General features: G+C 44.6%; 1 protein-coding gene across 5 annotated transcripts in view; it reads left to right on the plus strand.

Moving 5' to 3' along the window:
* The first annotated feature begins 896 nt into the window (after positions 1–896).
* Positions 897–21,811, plus strand: part of PDE8A (phosphodiesterase 8A) — a 145,132-nt gene continuing 124,217 nt past the window's right edge. For 2 of the 5 annotated variants that reach the window (XM_040077229.2, XM_040077230.2), the window contains exon 1: positions 18,583–18,969. In XM_040077229.2, coding sequence (XP_039933163.1) covers positions 18,709–18,969 — 261 coding nt within the window. In that variant the 5' untranslated portion in view covers positions 18,583–18,708. Of the gene's footprint in view, positions 917–9,173; positions 9,362–17,337; positions 17,392–18,582; positions 18,970–21,811 lie in introns of those variants that run through there. The other 3 variants (XM_040077231.2, XM_040077233.2, XM_040077232.2) reach the window with 3 other exon arrangements.

The raw sequence follows: 21,811 nt of genomic DNA on the forward strand, positions 1-21,811 counted from the left end.
GACACCAGCGTGATCCTGGTGGCTGCTGGTTGTGCAACAGTGCTCCCTGTGCTACTTCTCTGCACTTTAATGACATCGTTTCTCTGCCACCAGAAACCACATGGGACGGGTAACAAAACCCGAGCAAATAAGAAAGGTGAGAAAAGAATGAAAAAACAGAAACTCCTTTTTTTTTCTTCCCCCCTTCTTCTTCCCCCTAGTAACAAAATCTATTGGTAAGTGGGGGTAGCTGACCTGACCCTCCTTCCCCATGATGCCTTGAGAGGCTACCTAGAACAGAGGCTAGAAGGGTTAAAGCAATGAAGCAGGCATTCATTAAAAAGGCCTTCAAAGGATGGACTTTGGGCAGTACAAGAGCCTGGCCGAGGCTACATCAAGATGGATAACAGGTCACTCGTTTTCACACTTTTGTAAGTTTTGGTCCATTTACATATTGGGGTTAATTGTCCAATTACAGCTTCAGGTTATGAAATCCCATCCCCCAGATTTCTCTCCTCAATTCACTGTTTGTACTTTTTGGGCCTGAAACTGCAGTGGTGTCCTTGGTTCTCAGGCTGCAAAAGGATTGTTTTGTCTAACTAAACTGTGAGGAGGACTTGCTAACACTTTATATGAAGTTCAGAGTTATATATATGCGGTGCAGAATCTGGATAATACGAAAGCTAAGACTTAAGGCATCACCCAACCTCAGAGAGATGGTGGTGAGGTAGCTTTAGAGGGGAGGAGTCTGTGGATGAAAGAGGAGGTCTCTGGGGCACCATGGCCATGGAAACTTGCAAAATTGGTGTTAGTGTTTGTTATTGTTGGCTGCAGAGACACCTGCTCTGCACCTTCAGCCCTGAAGGAACTGAGGTACATCTGAAAGGGTTTATCTGTGAATAAGAAAATAGGGGTTGAGAGCAGAGCTGGATCAATGGTGAGTTTTTTCGTTTGCTCTCTGACCCTTCCCCCTCAGTTATGAAATATAAACATAGGTCTATTGAAACTAAAACCAGAGGTTGCTTTGGAGAAAATTGAAGGGGTTTAGGAGGAAAATTCTCAAATTTTGCAAAATGTTTTTATTCAGTCCCAAACAGAATGCCAGCAGTTGCTTTATAAGCTATTTTTGTTTGTCCCCTTTCATTTTGGGAAAGACAAATCAAACCAACCCATTTCACTTAGAAAATACCAAAGCAAATTATTTCAGAGAACCATAGAATAGCTGAGGTTGGAAGGCAACACTGGAGATCATCTAGTTCAATCCTTCTGCTCAAAGCATACTTGAATATGCTATACATTTCTGGTTTGGATTTTTTTCTGTGTCCACAGTAATTTCCCAAATTTGGCTTGAATTTCTAAACAGATCTGTGTTCCCTCCCAAGCTGTATTTTGGGATCAACTTTGTATTCACTGATTTTTATTCTTAGGCTTCTATTTGGGAAATCTGTGTCCTCTGTGCTAGGCTGGCAATGTACACTCTTCAGACTCCCTGTAGGAAGTGTTTTCCAGATGTCATGGATTCCACATAGCTTTTCTTTTCTTCTTCCACGTAGCTTTATATAACCACAAGTGTTTGACTTTATATTTGCTTATTACAGCACTCTTGTGACTTAAAAAGATGTGGATACTGATGGGACCAAAACATTAGCATTTGTTATAAAAGGTAGTAAAAGACTGTCTGGTTGGCTTCCTACCTGCGTCCATACATAGAATTACAGAGTCATTTAGGCTGGAAAAGACCTTTAAGATCATCAAGTCCAGCCATAAAACCAACAACTTCACCACTAAACCATGTTCCTCTCATCTAAAAATGCTGACCCATGTCTGCCAATGATTTACTAAAGGGACAAGGTAGTGTCTGTCATTTATCCACTAACTTTTTTTGCCAACTTAAAATAAAAAGCCACCCAAAACTGAAAAAATTGCAAAGTGCTCATAGCACATAAAGAGCAGATAAGGATGCAGAAACATGAATGACTAGGATGCCTCAGACTTGGATGAGCCCAAAAGCTTACACAAAGACTAAAAAAAGGTTGTTTTGCAAAATCCATTTGTTGGTGCCCATGACTGCGTCACCCTTGGTGCTCTGTAGAGTTTGACACCTGAATTCCTACTGGTTGGGGTGAGTGCACTGTCTGAGCTGCCGTTTTGGCAGAGATGTTTAATGGAAATTGGTCTGGTTTGGGGACTTGCTGGGGCAATACAATTGGATTTGTCCCATTTGTAGTCACAAAGTGCTGTGGGTTGGGACTGTGGAAATGTCTTTCACTTCTGTTTGAGAGCTGCACTAATGTCAACCTCATGGAAATGAAATCCCTCACTTCCAGTACAGCGTGAAACTTGTCCACTCTTTGTGAAATGGAAAGACAGTAATGAATCTCAGAAAAGTAACTCAGCCCTTATATATATATATGTGTGTGCGTGTGTGTGTGTATATATATATATATTTATTTATTTATCAAGGATTTAAATTTCCTTTCATGCCTTTTCTTATTGCAAATTAAAAAAAAATAAACCCAAACAAACAAAAAGCAAATGGCTAAAACTCCAGGGTTCCTTAGCAAAACTATTCCCTCATGCTTTCAACTGGAGCAGTTTTCCAACAGTGACATGAGCTCACAATATGTTAGTCTGACTCTAAATAAGATTTTCCAGAGTTGGCTGAAGGTTTTGGCTTAGTTCTAGAATAAACTGCTTTGGAGACATTTCTGGAGTGGATTCTGGATAACCTGGCACCATTTAAAGGATTAAAAAATTATGCATAATTTGCCCTTTCAAAATACTCAAGGCTTTTAAATTTCTCACCCCAGAAAATATCTTTCTTTTCATCAAACATCAGCTGTTTCCAATTGCTTCATTCTATTTTGGTCACTTATTCTCTCCTTTCCTTCCCATGCATGACTAAATATCTCCTTTAAATCAAAGTGAAGCAATTTGTTTTTCCATTCATCCATTCGGCTGCGCTGGTTCCTTTCACCATTGGAATGCCACACGAATGTCAGACATTGAAGGAGGAGTATCACCTGCGCAGTCCCGAGCGCGGGAGCCCTCGGCGCCACTTCTGCAGCTGAGTACGTGCAAAACACGCCGGCTGCTGGTTTCTGCGTGTTTTAACTGGTTCATTTTCCGCAGCCCTGACCAGAAATGCCCAGGCCACGGCAGCCCCACGCACCGGCGTGATGCCCGGGCTTGTGGTTCAAGGGTGAGCATTCCCGCTCCGGAGCTGGGACTCATTCTGCCTCAGCTCAGCGCTACGCTCAAGCAAAGACCCCTTTTGAGGGTCGGGCAGGCTGAGCCTGTGAGCCAGGACAGGCCAGCGCAGGCTGCTCCAGCCGTGCTCCTCGGGAGGGCTTCCTGCAACGCCCGGCTGCGGCTTTGGCTGCGCCGGCTGGGCAGGGGCACAGGCTCTGCTGTGCACAATTCCTGCCCTGGATGGGGCCTGGGAACAGCTTACCTCACATGGAGGGGTCTGGGTGCCTTTTGAAAGTGCAGTGAGGCGCAGGTGTCAGCCCTCCTGACAGGATGGTCCGTGCAAGTCCTGCATCAAAGTCCAGTGGCCAAACAAGCATCTGCAGCTCAGTCCTGCCAGCGCTGAGGCGCCTAAATGCAATGTTGCTTTTGCATGGATCTGTACAGCTGATGAGCAGGCACACTGCTCTTCAGTAACCTTGTTTTGTTGCCCTCAGATCAGAATGAAATTTCTCTAATCTTTGATCTCTTGTCTAATACAAAACACCCACCAGATTTCTGACCCGTGTGTATGTGACACATGCATTTTCCTTTCAGTTGACAAAGACAGAAGCTGAAATTAGGAAAAAATAAATACCAAGGCCAAGCATAGGAAAGGTTTGTTTTGGTTTGTGTTTCTTTCTTTTGGTGAAGTAAAGAATATGCTGGAGACAGATTTGACAAAGTGAGTGATCCAGATTTTTGTGGCAGTTGCATTTCAGCTCTGTCATAGCCACAGCTGATCCAAGCTGCGCTGTGTTCTGCAAGGGAAGGAGTCAGGTTCAGACCTGCCAGAAGGCCCTGAGCACTAAACCCTTCTGTCCAGAGTGGGATATGTAAAGCTACACTTCCTCAAGACTGCTGCCAAATGACTAATCTTGGACACTTTCAGGCATTCCAGCATGTCTGGTTAGTGGTTACTCCAGCCATCCTATCGTGGTTTTGGGAACCAAACGTCTTGCACACTGAGGCAAGGTGCATATTATACAAAGAGCTCTTACAATGGATGTAGGTAGAGGTAGTGGTCAGTGCACAGTGGATTTACATCAAAGATAACCTTGTGAACAGGGAGCACTGTGTGAATGCTCAAAGTCAGACATGCAGGGGACTCAAATCCCTTTCTTTATAGTTTACTTAGGAGTCATGGGCAGTGAAGGATTTTTAAAGACAGATTGAATGAATTAGTCCATTAACTTCTGTTTTCTTTTCCATGCAAGTGACGACTACCTGTTATGGCCAGAGGTGAGCTAACAAGACAGTGCTCTGCAATCAGCCACTGGTCAGACCAGATCACACTATTTACAGTAAAAGAGAGCTCATGCTTTCTGCAAAGAGATCCCAAGCTCAGACACTGTTCTGTTACCTGGCCTTGCTTGTTTGCATTTACTGAGGGACCCTCTAAAACTGGGCTGTGGTGACTCTTTCATTGTATGTTGACAGCTGTCTCAGGGTATACTCCAGGGACTATTCAAGCCTCATCTCATGGGAGTTTCCTTTCAGTTCAAGGTGCAATTTTATTTTTTTCAAAACATAATGATATGTCCAGACCCTGACTACGTCCTGTACCCACTGGAATGCTTTCCTGCAGGCAGTACATCTCCCACAGGCTATTTCTGGTTCATGTCAATGATCTTTGGGGTTTCACTGTACTTTTTACTTCCATAATAAATTATTGTGGTTTCCAAAGGTTAATCATTAGTGCTCCGCAGAAGAGATGTCCTGTCTAGATAGGACATCCTTTTGTGGTTTCCTTTTAATTGTCTTTTTGGATCTAGCTTTGTTCTTATACTATGGGATAACGTGCCAAAGATGGCACTGTGCAGGCTGTGTTGACGAGTTGAACTGTGCTACAAAATACTCCTTTTGATCCTGCTTTTTTTTCTGAACTCCACCAGCTCCTTTTTTTTCCCCTTATATAGAAGCCCTTTCCCTTGTATCTCCTGTTTGGATCAGGGCTTGATGGGTTGGATCAGGTCACAGTACTTTCTTGTCAGACTGAGACAGGATGGATATCCAAGAGGATGAGCTGACCTCCATCACGGCCGGTTATGTGAGGAGGGAGCCGTGCACCAGTGAAATTGGCTTCTCAGCCCCAGCTAATACATTGCATTGTCTTGCCTTCTTAGGTAACACTGAATTTTTTTATAAATCTATTCAATTTTATGGCTACATGAATCTAGTGTATGAATCTTTGTTGAGGATTACAGCCAGTAACCAGTTGTACCTGAGCTATTGTCATGTCCTAACCTGTTACTTAAAATACCAGCTGCCTTCACTGAGGAGGCTTAAAAGTTCTTTGTCAGGGTCCATCCACCGTGGCTAGCTAAGCCCAATTTTAAACTCATGCAACTAAACACTCGTGAAGCACTCTTCAAAAGCGGACTAAATTGCTGCTTTAAATGGGAAGAAGTAGGGTCTGTGGGTGCCACCCACCAGTCTCCTGCCTGGCTGGGCTGTGGGAGGGTTGGGGATTTTCCCCCTGAATGCCATCTCCCCGGCAGTGCAGCGACCATCCAGGTCTCTGGACAGCCTTGCTTGGCCTCCCCGACTCCCCTGTGCACCAGGAAAGGGAGGGAGGGCTCCGGCTGCACCCGGCCCTCCTGCCTGGCCATGGGAGGCCCTTCAAGTGCAGAACAAAATAAACTCCTTCAATCCTAGCAATCTTCCCCAAAGCAGATCAGCAGGCTGCAGGCCTGTGTTCTGTGGCTTGCAGTGGGCATCTGTGAGTGTCCCAGGATGCCTGCGTTTGATGCCTATATCCCAAAGCCATGTCTCTGGTGTTTTTCTGCGCCCACAAACAGCATTTGAAAGACATCACATAGAGAATCAAAATCATCTCCAGTGGCTTCAGTGGAGTTGCTCCTAATGCAAGAGCTCCTTCCCTGGGAACCAGCTCTCAGGCACTCCAGGTGATTTGGCTGCAGAGAGCACAGCAGCACACCTCTGGGCCTGCTCTCCATCCCACCAGGAATGCTGCTCTCCAAGGCCCCCTCGAACAGGAATTGAACTGATATACAGAAAATGCCAACAGTTCCATGCTCAGACGAGAAAAAGGAAGTCTTTCAAACAAGCAGAGTTAAGAAAATGGAGATGAGATTTGTTTCCTCGTACAGCTGTGTAAAGGTTCTTTCCAGGCTTCTGAGCTTCCTCAAAAGTGTCAGGTTATTCCCCAAATACAAGTCAGATATGAATAAACCCACTGCATGTGTCTCCACAGCCACCAACTCCTTTTTCTGCAGCGGTTCCCCATTAGTAAAAAAGCTGGGAGACCTTCCTTTCTAGGAGCAAACCTGCTGCACTAAATGTCATCTCACTTGGCTGTTACCAGCATTTTCCTGATAAACTGACCTTCAGAGAAATGCATTCTTATCAGAAAGCTGTTTTGTTTAAAAGTTTTTAGATGACTGTTAGTCAGCTCAAGCTTTTTCCGTGGTGCAAATCAAGATGTGCTAACTCTAGGAGAGGCAAAGTGTTGCTGCAGAATCATAGGTTATGTTGCACTTGAAAAATATGGAATTTTATTTGGCCATACTAACTGTCTTAAATATATGATTTCCCAGAAACCACTGAAGCTGCAAAAGGTGGAGACTGATGAAAGAGGTCAGATTACAGCCTTGCTTCTGGGCAATGACAAATACTTCCCAGGTCATTTAGAGAAAATCATTCAATATTTTCCCATCTCTAAGGAATTAGAACCATAAATCAACTAGTGTTGATGATGTGTTCCAGTATGTCTGTGATAGGGCCATGTAACTTCAGATAAAAGAAAGTTTACTTTTATTTGTTACTAAGAGATAAAAGGAAGCGGTACATCATTTGTTCTAGAAGAAATACATGATTTCTATAGCCTTTTCTGAAGTTCTCTTCTCACTGAAGTGGTTAACGAAGCTTGGATGTAATGTATTCTAACCTAATATGCCTAATTTAGCTGAACACTTTAAATTCTTTCAGTTATACGGCTCCGGTCTGTCTGTTTTTGTTTTACCTTTTTTTCCACTGCTGGGCTCCATAATTGTTCCTCTTAGCCACAGTCACCTAAGGTCAGGCTGTACCTTGCTAAGGAGCCGAACTGCAAACAAGGCTAACTCAATCACGTGTCTCCAGCCCATTCCTGTTATTAATCCTCCCAAGTTCTGCCTAGCACTTGGCAGAGCAACTAAAGTAAACTTTTTTTCAGAAGTTCACATTCTCCTCAAGCGGAGGAAGAGCCGGATAATTCCTGCCTTTATTTTTTTGGAGAATATTGTGATATGGGAGCTACCTCACATTTATTTCAATAATGCAGGGGGCACAAATGTATCAAAAAACCATTGTTAGTGTAATGTGAATTTAGCCTGATAAAATTCTGTTTCTCTTTCCAAAATGTCTTTCAGAGTGCTGTCATCAGTAAGTATGCTGTCATTGTAGCAAATATGATGCTGGCTTTAAACTGATGAGAAAAGGGCCAAAGTATGGGCAGTTCATACTCTGACAGGAAGCTGGTCTGGGGATTCAGGTTTTGTCTGAAATCTACAGCACTGCAAAGAATTTTTATTTCTGCTTCAGTCTCTTTGTAGAAAAGTCCTGCTTAATTTACTTTCTCTTACTCATGTTATTTTTGCAGTCTTCATCTCTGCTTCTACTCTTTGTCTGTTAAGTTCACTGCATGGGAGCAGACGTGGCAGATTCAGAAAATCCATCTGGAAAGGAGAGCAAGGTTGATATATTTTGCCCCCAGAGCCTCTGGGATGCACAGTGCTGCCAGTGCCTTGTAAATACAAAGATCTAACTCAAAATGCTATGCTGGCAAAAAGGTGGGATCAATCTGTCCTAATTAGGGCAGCTCAAATAGCATCAGATAAATGCATCAGATGGGAAAATATAACTGTAATTCTTAATGTGTTGGTATTATCAAAAAGGTCCTATATTAAAATAATAAAAATGTCATGTGACAAAAGGGTGAGAAAATTAAAAAAAAAAAAAAAAAAAAAAAAAAAAAAAAAAAAAAAAAAAAAAAAAAAGATAGAAGTAGAAATTTTGAGGGCTGCCAGGGGAAAACATTGAGTATTTTTATAGTCCTCATACAGTATAGAGGGCTGCAATGAGGTGATGCCATTACGCTGCTGTCAGAACGAGCTCCTCACACTGCAGCTGCCCACTCTGCCCAGAATGCTGTGACAGCCCAGGCACTTTCACAGGGTCCTTTGTATCCCAGAGCCATCTTTTGGTGATAATTTCATTTCTCGCTTACATGTTAAAAGGCAACCAACACAGTCAGTGAGCGAATAAGTAACAGTGTGTTTTACAAAGCACTTGCAATCTTATTTAAACCTGTGTATCAGTGATTTCCCTCTGTGTGTGCGTAATTTTGCAGGTAATTCACAAAGTGATGAAAATCCCTTAACTGTCATTGTAGGCTAATGCCCTTTTTCATTCTTAAATGTTCAACAACCTGAGCTGGCAGTCAGGAGAGTTTGCATTTTTCTGATTTATGAAAGAAGTTGAAGCACGTACACCTGAAGTTTCTCTCCGAGCTGAGTGCTTCCAAAACAGCCCTTGAATACTAACTGTTTTCTGTTACTTAGCTTAGAATATCAATAAAAAATTGAATGGAAATGCTATGAGGGATGGAATTTGCTATATTGCTATTTACTTCTTTAATTTGCTTTTCTTTTTGACCATCTGTTACACAATCAGTGAAATGCCTCGCAGCTGGACCCAGAGTTTCAGCTGGGCTTCTGCCTAGACACCAAATTGATTGCAGGTGTAAAGGGCTTGTCACATCTCTTTCTGTGGGGAGTTTGGTGGAGACCTGAAGGGTGCCTTCCTTAGTCAGTGGCAGCTGTAAGTCCAGGATAATTGTTGCTATTTTGGGGGAAAACCTGCAAGAGTAGGCAAGTGTTTCCTGATGTCCCCCTCCCAGAACTTCCTAAAAATTCCCCCCTGGGTGGCAGTAAGCCAGGGTGGCGGCCCCAGCAAGGTTTGCCCACCTGTGTGTGATGAACAGGCACTGAGTGAAAACTGATCAACTAAGATAGCAACTCTGGGTGCAGGATGTGGGGAATATCCCTCCTGCTGCCCAGAACTGATCCTCTGGAGAACCAGGCACAGTGGTCCACACAGCTGCCATCACTGCCTGCCCCTGCACAGCACCGGTCTCTTCAGCCTGCACTAGGTAAACTGAATTTAAACTGTTATCTCTTCTAGTATTTTTCTTGAATACCTGTATTTCTCTCCAGAGAAAGACTGATTTTTCTGAGATTTGCTGTTCCTCCTGAAGAAGGAATGTGGCTGTATTTGGAAAAAGACTTTTATAGTGAGATTATCTTACAATAGGGTTCTTATAGACATACTTTTATTTTTTCTTCTTAATTTACCTCCCTTCCTAAAAGGCCACATAGCTTTTCCCCTGTGAATCTGTGAAATGCAGAGTTTCTAACTTTGTTTCTTTTTGAAAAGGATAATCTATTTAGATCAGATTTTTGAAGTCCTAAGGACTCGGTTTTATTTTAAAAAGTGGTTATTTCTTTTGGTGCCCAAGACTGTCAAAAGGAAAATGTTTAGGTGATTTTTAGGTGTTTATACTAGCTGAGCAAGAGGGAAGCAGTCTGCATGGACTCTGAAGAGATGTCATGTGCATGGCACGATCCTGACCTTCTAAAATGTTTCTGACATTTGCTCAATGAACTTCCAAGAGTGCAAGGAGATTGGTAAATCTTCAATGGCTTTGTCCAGATTGGTATGCTTGTTGTGGTAGTGAATTTAAGAGTGATTGTTTTGACTTGGTTACAGTAATTCATTGTAAAGGTAAAGCGTGGAATGGTTTGCTGTGAAACTCCCCAAAAGCAGAAGTGTAAACCAGATGAGAGTTGTGGGGAAAAGCGTGTTTGGCACTTGGGCCATGTGGGAGATAAGGGTTACCTGCAGACACCAGGGTGACAGACACCCCTTTATGTGAAGGGATGGGAAGTGGGGGCTGTTCCTGGAGATGTATCAGGGAGACAGAGATTATTTCAAGCTTATTTCAAGAGAGCACAGATTAAAAAGCCTCTTGATGGAGCACTAGGAACCACCCACTTGGGCACAGTAAGTGCAGACCCAGGAGACCTTGCCCAGGCAGATCTGCACCATGAGATCAGCCCCCTCAATTCAGCAGATCATTCCCCGCCCCATCTGTTTGGATGTCTCTCACGAATTTAAAGGATGTGCTTTAAAAGTATTTTTTAACTCTGTTCCCAAAACATTTTGGAGATTTTTTTTTTTTTAAGTGCCTGCTATTGTGCTTGTGTTACAGAGCCTGTCAACCCCTGCAGCACCCAGCTGTGCTGGCTGTAACCATAATTCACACAAACTGCCAAGTGCTGTTCTGCTTAATATGACAGATCCTTCCGTGATAGCTGTGCTACAGCCAGCCCTGGTGAATGTGTTGGGAAGGATGGTGCCCATGTGAGTAGGATTTATGTTTGTCAGGGCTGCGGTGAGTGAGCCTGCAAGCGCTGCCTTCCCCTTTTCAAAAACTCAGAAGATTTATCTCCCCGGCACATCCTGAGTCTGTTTCATTTTTTTAAATGGCTATCCCCAGAAAACTTTCATGGTTTGGTTTCCCCCCTGCCCTCTCCCTTGAGTGTGGTTTTTCCTTATCTCTCCCCCAAGTTGTCATCTCCTCTTGCAATTCTCGTGGTGTTGCTCTTCCTGCTGCTCAGCTGGATGCACAGAGAGCTATAAAATGGAATTTACAAGAATAACGATCTATGGGTGCTGTGCCATGGCACCACAGAGATTCTTGTATATTCCTCCTTACAACGGTCTGCATGCAGAACTGCCTGTTGGCAAGAGACAAGGACTGCAACCTCCCTGGTGGGAGCTTACAGAAATGAGAATACAGTTGGAAAAATAGTTGGAAGGAATAGTGTTGGATAAATGCTGTGCCACTGCTGGACAATCAGAACCTGATTGCAATGACAGCATGGATGTGAAACATTCCTGGGAAAAGGGATGTATTGAACGGCACACTCATCTCTGGGGTACCTGTTGGTGGCAGAGTATGATCCTCTCTGTTAATTAAGGGTTCAGCTTCTTGCTCTGCTTGCATATATGCTCCTCAGAAAGACTTACCGTTGGGGAAGGGATGTACACAGCCAGGTATGGCCGAGTGTATTTAAGGGTATTGTTTTGACCCAAAGAAAGGAAGTGTTCTTGAGAACACACCTAGGAGTTGTTAAGTATTTAAATGAGGTCCAGTTCCTTGTGTTATATTCAGACAAGTTTGTAAGATAAGTTCTTCAGTAGTTTCAGTGATCTAAGAACAGATATCTCACAGCCAGGACATGGGATTTTTTGCTATTGTGAATATATAATAAATCACTGTTCAGTATGACCATGGATGATGTATCTGTTCCTTAAATAATAAATTCAGCAACCATGAAAGCCATCTGTTTTGCAGGTGTACAGTCTAGTTTTAAAGAGTAATTTTAGAGAGTTTTTCAGCTTCTGCTGCTGCCATACAGCAGGGATGAGTTTCTAGCTCCATATTTTGTTGTTCTCTTTACCATTTTTACTCTGTTTGCCTTTGGGAAGGGTTAAGGATGCTGGCTCAGGAAGGCAGGCTGCTGGCCACTAGCACTGCTGGTTAACCAGGAGCAAACAAGAAAGTGGCTTCTGCGCAGGAGATGGTGGGATCCTGGGAGAGACTCAGGGGCAAGGAGTCTGTGAATCTGAGAGCCTGTCTTGAGTGACTATTCCCTCATTAGCCTGAACTGATCCTTTAGTTGCTGGGGTAGAAAATAAAGACTAAGACCTTGTCCTTCTAGCTCTGATGACCAAAGAAAACTGATTTACTGATGGAGGTCGCAAGTTGCTTGTTTCTTTTACTGATTTGTTTTGTTTTCTCTTACTGGATCCAGGCAGGCCACAGTATAATATAGGGAATTGTGGCATTGGAAACCAATTCAGGAGTCTGAAGGGTCCTGATGCTGTGGTCACTTTTGGGCTGAGGCTGACTAGCTAAGAAAAGGATCCAATACTCTTAGGAAGCAGAGGGACGACAGACACATGTAGGGTGTAAGAATTAGGTATACCACTCCACCTAAAAAGACCAATTGTCATCCTTGGTTTACTAAATCACAAACTGAAAAGGCTGCATGCTAATTAAATGTAAGTTGGCTTAAAAATACTTAGGAAGAGAGAAGGGAAAATTCTCCAAGAGGGGAACAGCTAATTCTCTATGGTCACAGCTGGCTGCATGGCACTGTGTATCCAGACAGATAATACTGCTTGTGAAGCCCAGGGTAATTACAGGGGAGTGTGTGGGGATGACAGCGCTTTGTTCCTCCCTTCCCCACAAATTTTTGGTCAACTCAAGGCGGGGCCAGGCAGTAGGAGCTGTTGGAGGCTGCTTTGGCAGCAGGTTCCCCCCTCCTGCTGCTCCTCCCTCCCGCTGGGCTGTGTGGCTGGCAGAGCTGGAGCATCTGGGTGGTGCAGTGCAGCCTCCTGCATCCCGGAGGTGCTGCACTCCCTGGGCTGTGTTAGGGCTCCCGGGCTCAAGCACTGGAAAGCCATGGATTAGGGGTGAGCAACAGACACTGGGGAAGGCAGGACTGGGAGGGAGAGCAGCAGCATCTGAGGGCCTGTGCCCAGTCATTAGAGTTGAGTGGCAGAGGTCTGCTCACTTTCACTCTGCATCTGCTCCTGGGCAATTTGGGGAGAGCCTACCAAAAACAAAGTCGAGAAAGTATAACGCTGAGAAACTTGAGAAGCATTGGACAGATGGACAGCAAAGCAGGTAGTCAAAGTGGAAAGAAGGTACAGTGGAGAAGGGGGTATGTTTTTCTCCTAGAAATAGTGTGTCTGTCCTGCTGATCGCTGAGCAGTGCTGAGCGTGGCGTGTAAACCACAGCTGCAAAAGCAGTTCTGACACCAGTTATGATGATGAAGCTTGTACATACATGAAGTATCTGAGCTTTAGACTTGAATGACTTTAGTGCTAGAGTTGAAAAAGTTGCTGACTTAGACTGCCTTGAAGGCTCTGATTTCCAAGTGGTACAGACAACTGTCTGTTCTGCAATTGCAATTACACAACAGCAGCAGCTGGACAGCCTGCCAGGACATCAGGACAGCCTGCTCTCAGCTGCTTTGGGGCTTTTCAGGACATCAGGAAAGTGGTGCAGAAAACAAACTAACTCATGTACAATGAGTTACTTCTGTACATTCCAGGAGCTGGAGATGAGCTGTCTCAGGACAAATTTTACTCTTGTGTCACATGAAAACACCCTGTTCCAGGATACCTGATGCTGATAAACAAGCAGATGTACCCTCGTGGGGGGTAATGCTGATACTCACCTGTGGCTAAGGCAGCATATGGTCCTTGTTTCCTCTTCTGGAATATCTTGGGATGGAGAGACGTGCTCTGTCACTGCTTGCACGTGTCAGTAGTTAGTGTTGTAGAGTCCACTCAGCTGTTTGCGTGCTGGCACATTTTCCACAGTTCCTCCTCCTTCCCCCCACTGCCTCCTTCAGTGGCCTAGAGACCGGCAGCATTGCCTAACTTTTCAGAAGGACAAAAGACACAATTGGAACATACAGCTGACTTGGGGGGAGAAGTAATTTAAACCGTAGAGTAGTCTCGTACCAAAACTGCTGCCTGTGCTCACAGGACACGCTCGCTCTGCTTTTGCTGGACAGACACTTCTGCAAAGGACATTGATATTTGTTGTTCATGCAGATGTAGTATGTAGTCCTTCATTCCTTCTGCATAATTATGCCTGCCTGTGTCTTGGGTACTGAAGTATTATCAGAACTGGATTTTGGCAACAAACCCAATTTTTGCTCTGGGCCTTTGATTGCATTTTTGTGTAACTGGACAGGAGTGAGCTGTCCCAGTGCTCATGCATGAACTCTTAAAATGTGCAAAGGGAATTGGTGAAGGTCTGTGTGAAATGGATGGACAGTGCTGATACATCAAGGGAAGTGGTTTTGCTTATGGAAATTTTGGGGGGAAATAGCAGATATGGGGACTAGTGGGGGATATCTGGGGGGCAGTGTGTTGCTCAGTCTTTTGTCAAAAACATGCAGAACCCAATGTAAAATTTCTCTGTGAGAAGGATGAGGATGTGGCTGATTAGTGTCTTTTCAATCCTTCTAAATTTAGACACTTATGTATTTGTTCTCTAAATACTTTGATCTTCTCCAGCACCCACTTGTCTGCAGATGAAGCTGATAATCATTCCAAGCTCTTTCCTAGCATTCTCTCTTATTCTGCAATCCTGAATGAAATTCAACCTTATTCTCCATAAATAACCTTTCTCATCCCCCCTGCTGTCTCCTAGAGCTAGTTTTCTTCTGACCTCTCGCTTACTGACTCTGTACTGACCTTACACTTTCCCCACAGCCCTAATCTGCCACTGTCTACACTCCTAGGCTTCCTCTGCTATTTTGCATGATTTCTCTTTTTTTTTTTTTTTTGTAAAAACAGGGCCCACCATTTCCTGAGCTACACTTCAGCAGTAAGTGTGAACAAGGCCCTTTATCCACACACTTCATACAGTGCAGCGACAAACTACTACCATTGGCAACTATTTTGATGTTTTCACCCCTTTTCTCTGATTCTAGGCTCTGGGTAAATTTATACTTTCAACTCTATTTTTCTATTGGCAATAAAACCCAGCAGCATTGTTTCCAAAGAGTAGAGAAACAAGACAATTCCAGTGCCAGTGTCTTGTTCGAAGAGCAATTTTTTGTCTTCAGTTGAATTTTTATCAGTGTAACAATAACTCCAGTGATTTTTCATTGGCTTTTATTAAATTACTAAGGGATTATTCAGTCTCATCTCATCCTCCTATTCAGGGCAGTGTGAGCTCTCGTCTGAAAATCTTGCAAATGGATTTGTTTTGGTTTGGTTTTATTCATGAAGTTAGGCTGTAGAAATAATCAGTAATAGCCTGCCAAGGGACAGTTGTGGAAAAACTTTTTAAAAGTGCAAAGTCGTCATGCACATCATATCTGCATGTACCTTTTCTTGTTTTGTCATGTTATCAAACAAAGCATTCTCCCCTCTTCCCAGTATTTGCCTCATTTACATAAATTTTTGTATTAGTTGAGCGGGAATTTGTTAGCATTCGAAGTGGAAAGCAGATTTTTTCCGGCATTAATTTTTTAAGTGACACCGTGAATTGTACATTTGATCTTTATGTACCTGCAAACCAGATCCATTTATTTTACAAAGTAGAAAGCTTAACTCTAGGTGTCAGCACTGCAAACTGAATGTGCAGCTCTGAAAATGAAGTTTTGCTGTCTCTGACTCCTCCAGTGCCACCAGAAATAAAGTGCAATAGCAGTTTTGCTGACAGATCCATTAGGGCTGAGGAAGGGAGCCTGCACTTAAGCTTAATGGCACAAGTAGGAATTGTAGAATTCTCTTCTTCCACAGTCTTTTTTCTAGCTGCACATATGTGTGTTCTTATTAATGGCATCTACTAAATAATGTTTAATGTAAAGGAAAGAATGAGGATGAAATCCATCTCTAAAGGGTGTCCACTGTTTCAAATGAGTATGTTAAGCCTTTCCCTTTGTTTATTGTTAAATGCTTAAATGTTAAATTAAGTGGGTGTCCAAAGTGATGAGAGGGCACAGAAAGCTGATTTCTTTTTCTGACTCTAATAGGCTGTAGAGATCAGCTAAACTAATGGGGTGGATGGAGTTTATGTGACTATTGCTTATACTTGAAATGCACAGTACAGAAATATCAGAGAAGGAAAGACTTGATTTTCCAGCCTTTAATGCTAGCAATTATGAGAAGTAAATAAAAGCATTTCTGCATTGCAAGTACTGTGGTTATCCTGAAAAGCCACATTTCTCAAAAGCACTGACTTTTGGCTTTGCATCTCTCAACTTTACAAGGTACTCTCATCTGGATCAAATGATGCTGTTACATGTATGAGTGAAAAGCTGCTTCTTGCCATTCTTGTTGTCCACAGTCAGCACTTATCTGGGTGTTTTGCTTTTAATTATGACATGATGGCATTTGTCACGTAGTTAAGATACTGTTGAAAGTGTAGCTGTCATGAATGCACAGAAGTTCTCCTGCTGAAATGTATCCTTCTGAAACAATGATTTTGCCAAGGCACCACAGAAGTGTCCATGGTACGAAACTGGAGTAAGTTGAACAGTTTCCTCACGTAACACATCAGTTTCCCCTCTTCAGATGCTGGAGCTTATTGATAAAAGTAATGTCTCTGATATTGGGTTTTCACCATGTTCCTAAATCTAAGGTTTGGTTGGGCCTTCCCTAAACGGCTGCTGCCTCTGAGCTGCTCCTCAGCTAGTGAAAACAGGCAGGACCGTGGAGAAGCACCTCTGTGAGTCATTGAGAATAAAGGTAGCAGAAGTTACGAATGACACAGTGAAAAGCATGTGAAGATGCCATCGGGCGGTGTGTGGTCTGTGGTAGAGTGTTGTGTGTCTGTTGTTGAACCTGGGCTGGTACTTCTGGAACACGCATTGTCTATGGCAGTAACTTGTCTTGCCCTGGGCATGGTGTCTAAAGGGCTTTAAATACAGCGTGTTCTCTCTTAAAGTGCACACAGACATCTAGTCTCCCAGCACATCTATAGGATAAGGAAGCATAGTCACTTTCGTATGATATAGAAACAGAAAAAGGTTTATTTTACATACATATTCCAGGAAAAGTCTGCCTGCAGTTGATTTCCCAAGCCCCGGGGCCTGGCTCCACCCATAGCACCGTCTTCCCTTTTCACAGGCTTCGCTTTCAAAAATATTTTCAAAGAAATTGGCACGGGCAGAGTCGGAAAGGAAAACGATGGGAAGCAACAACCGAGCCCGTTGTCCGGTTTCTGACGAAGGGCAGCGGGCGTCTGGCGGAGCAGCCGCTCGCCGGCTCCCCGGGGCGGCGTCCCGGGCTTCCCCCGAGCCCTGAGCGGGTGCGGGCCCCGCTGCGGCGCGGCCGGGAGCGGCGGTGCGGGGCCGCGGGCCCGGGCGGGGCCGGCGCGGCATTGGCCGCGGCCGCCGATCTGCATTGACGCCAGCGCGGGCCGGAGGTCAGCGCCGCCGGGCGCTGCATTGGCTCGGCCGGGAGCCGGGGCCGGCGGCCGGGGCAGCGCGGGGGGAGCCGCGGGGCGGGGCGGGGCGGGCGGGGCGGCGGAGGGGCCGCGGCCGCCGCCGCCGCCGCCGAGGAACATCAATAATAACAAGGTGAGCGCGGCGCGAGGGACGGCGGCTGCGGGGAGCCGGGCATTTCCCTGCCGAGGGATGCAGACGCCACGGCCCCGGGAACCAGAGCTCTCGCCGCTGCAGCCCTTGCCGCCGGGATGGGACGCTAGGATCGTTTTCCTTCTACTTCTGGCTCTTTTTAATTTTTCTCGCCCTTTTTTTCCTCCGATTTTTAATTTTTCCCCTCTCGCCGTTTCGCATCACTTCTCCGCCCAAAAAACCGGCCGCATCATGGAGGCCCTTTGATGCGTCCGCCCGCCGCGCCGGCTGCCCCCGCGGCTGAGGGAAGCCCTCCGGGCCGTGCCCGATTCCCCGAGGGGGCTCCCCGCGGCCCGGCCCGCCCCTGCCCCGCGGCGCTGAGCCGGGATGCCGCTGCGGCGGCCGGAGAGCCCCGCTGCCGCCTGACGGGGGGCTCTTCCTTCCTTCCGACGACGGGAACCTGAATGTCACCCCCGCGGCGGCCGCCCGCCCGCCCGCGACCGAGGCGGCGCGGGACGAGCACAGCGCGGCGTGAGGAGCGCAGCCGGCTCCCCGGGGCGGCCGGCGGGGTTTCGCTCTTCGCTGTTATTTTTTAATAAATCGTTGATTTTTTTTTTTTTTTTTTTTTGGCCCCCAAAGCACACCCCAAAGCGCACCCCCGGCACAGCGCAGCGCCGAGTGGGACCGCGAGGAGTGAGCGCTGCTCGGAGGGAGCGCGGACGCGGAGGTGGGGAGCGGCCCCCGGCCCGGGCCCGGGTTAATCGGTAACGCGGAGCAAGCCCGAGCGGAAAATGCGCCGTGCTCCGGGCTCAGGGGAGGTGATGGTGCCGTGCCCCCGGCCGCTCTGAGCGCCGAGCCGACGCCGGGGTGTGTGTAGTTTGGGGCTTGGGGTTTTTTTTTTTTTAATTTTGCCTTTTTTTTTTTTTTTTTTTTTTTTTCCCTGCCTTTACAAGAAGGAGAGAAAACCTTACCAAGATTCTCAGATGGCTTAGACAAATTAATAATAATCTGTGAAAATACGAAGTCGACCAGTTCTTGATTTCCCCCCTTCCCTCCCCTCCAGCTCCCCAGCCCACTGCTGAGATTGAGCTAAAGGACCTGTTTCCTGGAGGACGAGGAGAACAGACACGTTTCTGGTGGTGTAGAAGGGACCGATGGCAATGCTTCAGAGTGTAGCGGAGACGCAGGAGAGAGATTCAACCTGTTAACAAAAAAAATTAAGCAGGGGGAAAATATCAACGGGAAGGAAAGATATATATACATATATATATACACGTATATATATACAATTTAGAAGTATTCCCCAGGTGGCCACAAAGCATGGGCTGTGTTCCAAGCACCAACCTCTCTGACAGCAGAGTGATCTGTCACAGTAGCAATGAGTCTGAGGAGTACAATTTCCCTCACCAGACCAACACAACCATGTCTCAACAGCAGCAAGGCAACCCCGTCCCAGGATTATTCATTAAATGCTACAACACATCCACTTATGAGGCGAGGACTAATTCCTCTAAGAAAGACAAGAGGGAGAACAGCCAGAGCATGGAGGCAGAGGCCCAGACCGGCAGATCCAATGTTAAGGTAAAAAGGGTGCTAAACACGAGCACTGTTTCTCTCAGAACAGGAGTTGGCTGTAGCGGTGGAGCCCAAGGAGTCTCCCTGCCGTTGTGCGGGGGCTTTTCCTGGCTTGGGCTTTACTTTCGTTTATGAACTATTCGGAGTCTTGGCAACTTTGTAGAGATACCCAAGCCTCTTTCTTCATTCCGCAAAATGAGTTTTGCTAATTCTGGGAAGGAGAGCGATGTTAATTGTCCTCCTGGATCGTTCGAGCCGGGGGCACGGCTCTGTCTCCCGAATGTGGGGGTCCCTCCGCCCGCGGTGGGGCTGCGCCGTGCGCGGGGGATGCGCGGACCCCGCGTTTGTGCTGGGTCCCCTCTGGAGGCTGGGGCAGATCGCGGTCGGGAGCGATCTGCCAGCTGGGCTGATCACTTTGCACACCTCTTCCATTTGGAAAGTTGAAGGGAGAGCGGCAGCGTGTTTTGCTCTGGGTACTGATTTACATTAACAACTTGTTGACCTTATCTGTTGCTGCAAATAGGGTGGTTTTTTGTATTTTTTTCCATGTGTTTACTCCCATACTTTTGAGTAGGTACGACACAAGACTATGTGGAGTTGACAGACACATACTGAAAAAAAAAAAAAAGTGATTTGTGATTATTTTCTTGGAATTGAGACAGTGGTGTAGAGTGCTTGCTTGTCTGTTTGCTTTTTATCGATGGACTGTTTATTTATGGGTTGTACTTTAGCTCCTAATGTTATAGACTTGGATTACATATTCGCTTTTTTTGGAAACTTTTTTTTTTTTTTTTTTTTTGGTAAATATGAATAGTTGCAAATGTAAGAAAAATCACATTGTAGCAGCCCTGGGGATATTATATAACATGGCTGATCTGTTCTTGTTGCTGTGATAAGAACTGAGATACACACACTGTAAATGTAAGATACAGGCTTGAGATTCAAGCGAGATCTAGCTGAATGTCAAGTGTTTTGCAGACTAACAGAAACTAATGATTTGTGGTTTTCTTAGGGTTTTTACTTGCTTATTAAGAGATCTTCTGGAGTATTGACCTGGAATAATTTACTTCAGTTATGTGGGTGATTTTCTTTGATTGGTTTCCTTAAGGTTTAGTAACCTTTGTTTATAGTTTAATAAGTTTCATAGTTTAAAAAAGTCTAGGAAAGTAGCAGATACTTTGAGAGCAGTGAGCTGGGAAGGAATTAACAATACTTAACGCAGAATGTGAAGCTGAATGGTGGTGTACTAAACTAAATTTTTGTGTTAACAACACTGCACAGGAAATGAACTTTACGGCTCTGTTCACACGCGATAGAGGTGCTCACGGCATGTTTAACACAGCAACCACACTGAGGAAGCTTAAGTTGTCATCAAAGCCCTGACAATTGTTTTGCTAGCTGAATTTTTAATAGTGTTTTTTATCGCTTGTTACAAAACCTAAATCAAAAGTAGTATTTTAAAATTTTTGTTCTGTGAATTTGTCTTCTGTGTGATTGTTTAAGGGGGAAGATCCCTCAAACCTGTTTGCAGAAGCATGTGTGGGAAGCAGTCTTAATTTTGTTAAATTTTGTTGTTCACCTTCAAGAAATTTGTACAAATTCTTATTGCTAGGTTTGGACAATTCAGCCAGACACTATAGGTTTGCTGTTGGTTTGTATGCATGCTGTCATCTCACTGACAGTCACTCAGATTTTTATCACTCAGTCACATTTTCTGCCCTTGTCATCACTCTTTAGCACAGTTCTGTGAAAGATGGGTTTTGAAAAATGAAAGTGGAGTTCTGTTTGTGCTCAGTTGAATACAAAATCTGTTGGACACATCACTTCTACATTATTTTCATATGCAAAATCCTGTAATAGTCTTTAGAGCTGTCAGGCAGCGTGCTATTTCTTTCTCTGCTTTTATCATTAGTGTGTGTAGCACAATCAGATTTGCAGTTCTTAGAGTGCTAGATAACCGTGCTGTCTCAGAGATTGTGAGGGAGTGAGGGATCACTGCACAGCGGTTTTCACAGCTCAGTGAAGTTGTTTGGAAAGAAAGAAAGTGTAAGAAACTTGGAAACAATGTGCAGGAGCCTGAAATTCCTGAAGGCAAAAGGAGCATTGGGGCGGATGTTGTGCTGTTTTGTAATTAAAAGGATTTTTGATTTGATGAAGAACTGTAGGAGTTAGGGTGCTACTAAGAACCATTGCTATTTCTTCGAGTTGTCATACACTCTTTTGGCCCCGGGGATTCCTTCATACAAACATGAAATGCTACAAACCCGGTGTGCTTTGGGCACTGGTGGTGTCACCCAGAATTTGTGTGAATCGCCAGTAATCTGCCTGAATGACATTTTCAGTTGGTTTCAGGGCGCTTTAAATTGTTGTATATCCTCAGATTAAAGCCAACAGAATGCTGTGTTAGAGCTATGAACAAAACTTGGCCTGCTTGTAAATTTCATGTTTTCACTTTGGCTGTCATTAGTGTTAAGTTTATTAAAACGTGTATAATACATAGTGCAATAATATTTACTGAATCCATTTGCTAGCTATAGTGCATATTTTTCAAGTTAGAAAATGTAATAAAAAGAAAAAAAATCCCACATTACTTGTAAAACGGTATTATATCTATTGCTAATTAACCCCTGACTTACTCTGGTTTTGTGTTTGTCTTGTTTCTCCTGGTCAAACAGCAGAGGATCATTTTCTGGATGGGTGGTGTGAGCATACTCTTATTTTGTGATTTGCATCAGTTTATAAACTGTAGCTAAATAAGTGACGTGTTCTTTTTTAGTATGGGGAACTCTAAATTAATCCACCCAAATTTGCAGAATAATCCTGAAAGTATGTGCATGCAGAGGTAAAT

The sequence above is a fragment of the Hirundo rustica genome, chromosome 13 (assembly GCF_015227805.2).
Source record: "Hirundo rustica isolate bHirRus1 chromosome 13, bHirRus1.pri.v3, whole genome shotgun sequence".
Taxonomy (NCBI): Eukaryota; Metazoa; Chordata; class Aves; order Passeriformes; family Hirundinidae; genus Hirundo; species Hirundo rustica.